The sequence below is a fragment of the Culex quinquefasciatus genome, chromosome 1 (genome assembly GCF_015732765.1).
Source record: "Culex quinquefasciatus strain JHB chromosome 1, VPISU_Cqui_1.0_pri_paternal, whole genome shotgun sequence".
Lineage (NCBI taxonomy): Eukaryota > Metazoa > Arthropoda > Insecta > Diptera > Culicidae > Culex > Culex quinquefasciatus.
The window spans coordinates 131,140,387-131,144,803 of NC_051861.1; the positions used below are offsets into that span (position 1 = coordinate 131,140,387).

General features: G+C 35.6%; 1 protein-coding gene across 1 annotated transcript; it reads right to left on the reverse strand.

Moving 5' to 3' along the window:
• Window positions 1–384: 384 nt before the first annotated feature.
• LOC6041686 (cuticle protein 16.5) lies at window positions 385–927 on the reverse strand. The gene is made up of 2 exons (XM_001850860.2): window positions 789–927; window positions 385–724 (listed from the first exon to the last, which is right to left on the reverse strand). Exons 1-2 carry the CDS (start codon window positions 801–803, stop codon window positions 413–415), a joined length of 327 nt encoding a protein of 108 aa, XP_001850912.2. The 5' UTR covers window positions 804–927; the 3' UTR covers window positions 385–412.
• Window positions 928–4,417: the final 3,490 nt, after the last annotated feature.

The window sequence follows — 4,417 nt, forward strand, 5'->3', positions numbered from 1 at the left end:
CCAACTTAATGTTGCGATCTGAACCACTGTGCAATGTCTAAAAATACAGTTTTTTAAATTTCAAAATAATTTAAAAAAAAATTGTGTTTTGAGGATTTAAGGTTGTTTCAAGGGTGCTTGAAGTACATTTCAATAACAAGTAAATTGTACATTGAAAAAGGTATCAAAATGAACAATTCTAACTAGTAAATAATCCAATGAGTCCAAGAATTAAACAACTTTAGAAGAAGTAGCAGTTAACTTCCCCCGTTGATGCGTACCCTTAAGCGGCCAGGCCTACTGTCTCTTATTAGTCGCAGAGATGATTCATTGGCTATCAAAATAAAACTCATTTCACTTAAAGTTTACAAGTGCTATTTCTATTCAGTGTTATTTTTATCAGTTCCAAGTGGTTCCAAGACCAGTCACTTCCTTACAGCACATACGGATAGTACGGTGCCGCGGTGTAAGCAGCGGCGGCCACCGGCGCAGCAGCGTACGGATAGGCAGCGGCGTAAGGTGCGGTGTAAGCCGCGGTGTAGGCCGCCGCAACAGCTGGAGCGGTGTAGGCCAACGGGGCAGCGGTGTAAGCAGCCGCAGCGATTCCGTTGTAGTTCCGGGCAATGTACTGCGAACTCTGGGCGGTCACCACGGCTGGGGCCGCTGCTACGACTGGGGCGGCGGCCAGCGTTGCCAGCAGGGGCTTTGCGTTGGCACAGGCGATGGCCACGGCGACGAGGAGGATCTGGGAAGGAAGGGGGAGGTTGGGGTAAAATTTGGGATTCTTGAAGATTGAGTTAGGAACTTACCACTTTAGCGAACATTTTGAAGATTTGTTTTGGGTTAGGCTGTTGTCTACAGAAGAGAACTTTAACAAATGATGATAATTTCAAGTTGGCATCAACAGATATTTATACTGAAGAATGTGGCTTAATGGAGGGAAGTTCCAATTCGATCAACCAACTCACGTATGACCGGTGGCCCTGCGCCGGCATGTCTGGTAAGGGGGGACACATTTTTGGAGGTGGCGTTGTGGCGCGTGGCCATCTGTGGCCGGCCTCATTGATATTCAGGGCACGGCGGAACCGACACGGCTCGATATCGGGTTTCGAAGGTTCGCGTAAATTTATCAATCGTGTGGTCGGCCAGCTGTCCAAATTGAGTGAGTCACGCGTTTCATCAAACGAGAGATTATGCAACCTAGATGCCTGTTCCAATTATGGATTTGCGGACGTACTGTTCGGTCAATGTCACGGCTGGTCACGTTCGGATTGGTAGCGTTGAGTACTTTGTTGACAGGTCATTAAACTGGTGTCAGGTGCAACAAATCATTTGTCAATTTTGTCAATTTTGTAAAATTTGTCAATTTTGTAAAATTTGTCTATTTTGTCAATTTTGTCAATTTTGTCAATTTTGTCAATTTTGTCAATTTTGTCAATTTTGTCAATTTTGTCAATTTTGTCAATATTGTCAATATTGTCAATTTTGGCAATTTTGTCAATTTTGTCAATTTTGTCAATTTTGTCAATTTTGTCAATTTTGTCAATTTTGTCAATTTTGTCAATTTTGTCAATTTTGGCAATTTTGTCAATTTTGTCAATTTTGTCAATTTTGTCAATTTTGTCAATTTTGTCAATTTTGTCAATTTTGTCAATTTTGTCAATTTTGTCAATTTTGTCAATTTTGTCAATTTTGTCAATTTTGTCAATTTTGTCAATTTTGTCAATTTTGTCAATTTTGTCAATTTTGTCAATTTTGTCAATTTTGTCAATTTTGTCAATTTTGTCAATTTTGTCAATTTTGTCAATTTTGTCAATTTTGTCAATTTTGTCAATTTTGTCAATTTTGTCAATTTTGTCAATTTTGTCAATTTTGTCAATTTTGTCAATTTTGTCAATTTTGTCAATTTTGTCAATTTTGTCAATTTTGTCAATTTTGTCAATTTTGTCAATTTTGTCAATTTTGTCAATTTTGTCAATTTTGTCAATTTTGTCAATTTTGTCAATTTTGTCAATTTTGTCAATTTTGTCAATTTTGTCAATTTTGTCAATTTTGTCAATTTTGTCAATTTTGTCAATTTTGTCAATTTTGTCAATTTTGTCAATTTTGTCAATTTTGTCAATTTTGTCAATTTTGTCAATTTTGTCAATTTTGTCAATTTTGTCAATTTTGTCAATTTTGTCAATTTTGTCAATTTTGTCAATTTTGTCAATTTTGTCAATTTTGTCAATTTTGTCAATTTTGTCAATTTTGTCAATTTTGTCAATTTTGTCAATTTTGTCAATTTTGTCAATTTTGTCAATTTTGTCAATTTTGTCAATTTTGTCAATTTTGTCAATTTTGTCAATTTTGTCAATTTTGTCAATTTTGTCAATTTTGTCAATTTTGTCAATTTTGTCAATTTTGTCAATTTTGTCAATTTTGTCAATTTTGTCAATTTTGTCAATTTTGTCAATTTTGTCAATTTTGTCAATTTTGTCAATTTTGTCAATTTTGTCAATTTTGTCAATTTTGTCAATTTTGTCAATTTTGTCAATTTTGTCAATTTTGTCAATTTTGTCAATTTTGTCAATTTTGTCAATTTTGTCAATTTTGTCAATTTTGTCAATTTTGTCAATTTTGTCAATTTTGTCAATTTTGTCAATTTTGTCAATTTTGTCAATTTTGTCAATTTTGTCAATTTTGTCAATTTTGTCAATTTTGTCAATTTTGTCAATTTTGTCAATTTTGTCAATTTTGTCAATTTTGTCAATTTTGTCAATTTTGTCAATTTTGTCAATTTTGTCAATTTTGTAAATGATATTTTTTTAAATAATTTTGAAAAATGCAAATTTTACCCCACTGACCCCCTGAAGTGGAGCTGATTGTGGTAAGAAAATCTGCTTGCTTGCCGCCCGTTAAAAATGTAGTAGGCGAGGAAATCCGCGGACCCAAACTGTATCACTTGACGTTGACTTGTTCTCCGCGCGATTCTACAAACTGTCGCCCGACGTGGAACAAGCTGAACGAGTAAGTGAGCAAGAGAGAGAGAGAGGTCGGGTCAACAAAACAGATTTCTTTTCTTGAACTGAGGAAAATTCTGCAGATTTTTCAATTTGTGATTTTGTTCAGTGTAAAATAACCTTAATCTTAACGGAAAAAAATCTAGAACAAAAAAATTTAAGAAAATTTTAAGCAAATTTTTCTCAGTGCATCAACTGAAATTCTCTTTGCAGTTTGGCTTAGCAAAACAACTGAGATTTCTTTTCGCGCTTCTCAACTGTCACTTGTTATAACGACGACAACGAACCAAAATAAAGCACTGTTTAGCAAGGGGGGAAAGGAACAATTTGTTTGAACCGAGCTGTCACAAGTTGGAACTTAGCATTAAAATTCTTTAATTTTCAAAAACAAACTTTTATTATCGTTTTGTTAAGCAAATCATCTCGAAATAGTATTAAATTTCTCAACGACAATCTTCAAGCAAAAAGTAAACATAAATTCAAACTCCAAAAAGAGCGCGCTGTCACTCCGAAACGTCAGCTGTCATAATATTATCATTTCTTTCCGAGCACGGAAAATTCTACACCCGTGCAATGAAACTTAATGCTCTCCAAACATAGATCACACGCACGCTCGCACGATCGGCAAAACGTGTGAAAAACAAGTCAAAAGAGCCAAATTTTTGTTTGATTTTCTCTCTCTCCCGCTTTCTCAAATTCCCCTCAAGTATCTCTCAACTGTTTATGACGATGATGCAGTAACTAGAGTGTCGGGAAATAAAAAAACGACACTCGAAAACTCGGGAGGATTTATTTTTACTTTTTCTGCACACGTAAATACACACACACACACACACAGAACGATCAAATTAGTGACTGGCGACACTTTGGACGATCGCAGCAAGCCATGCCAAGCGATTGTCACGATCATCAGCTGCTGAAGCGGGACGGGCCGTTGGGATTTTTTTCAGTGTTTTTTTTTTTCATTCGGCAATTTGAAGTGATACACGGAAAGAAAAACAATCGTGAAACGTTTAAATAAAATGTATTTTTTTATAAAACAATATTTTTTTAAACAATGTTTGAAAATTTTTTCAGTGTTTTGTTTACAATTGATACTTTTTGACATGACGCACGGAAAGAAAAAAATAATAAAAACTGGAAATAATTATTTGAAATACGTTTCTGCTATTTTTCTCCGTGCATGCACCCTAACAAGAATGACGCTTGCAAATTGGCGTCCAATCTGAGCAATGAGATGGAAATCGTGCCGTGTGAGGAGGGGGGAATCGGTCTAATGGACCAGAGTAAACACACAGCGCCGCGGCGATTCGGCGATACTTCTCGTGGCAGCTTAATTAAAGACGATGGGCCAAAAATTAAACATACTTATGTGCAGTGTGGCACTTGCAGTGGCTGGTTAGGGTGGTTCATTGAAGTGAGTTTTGAAGAAATAA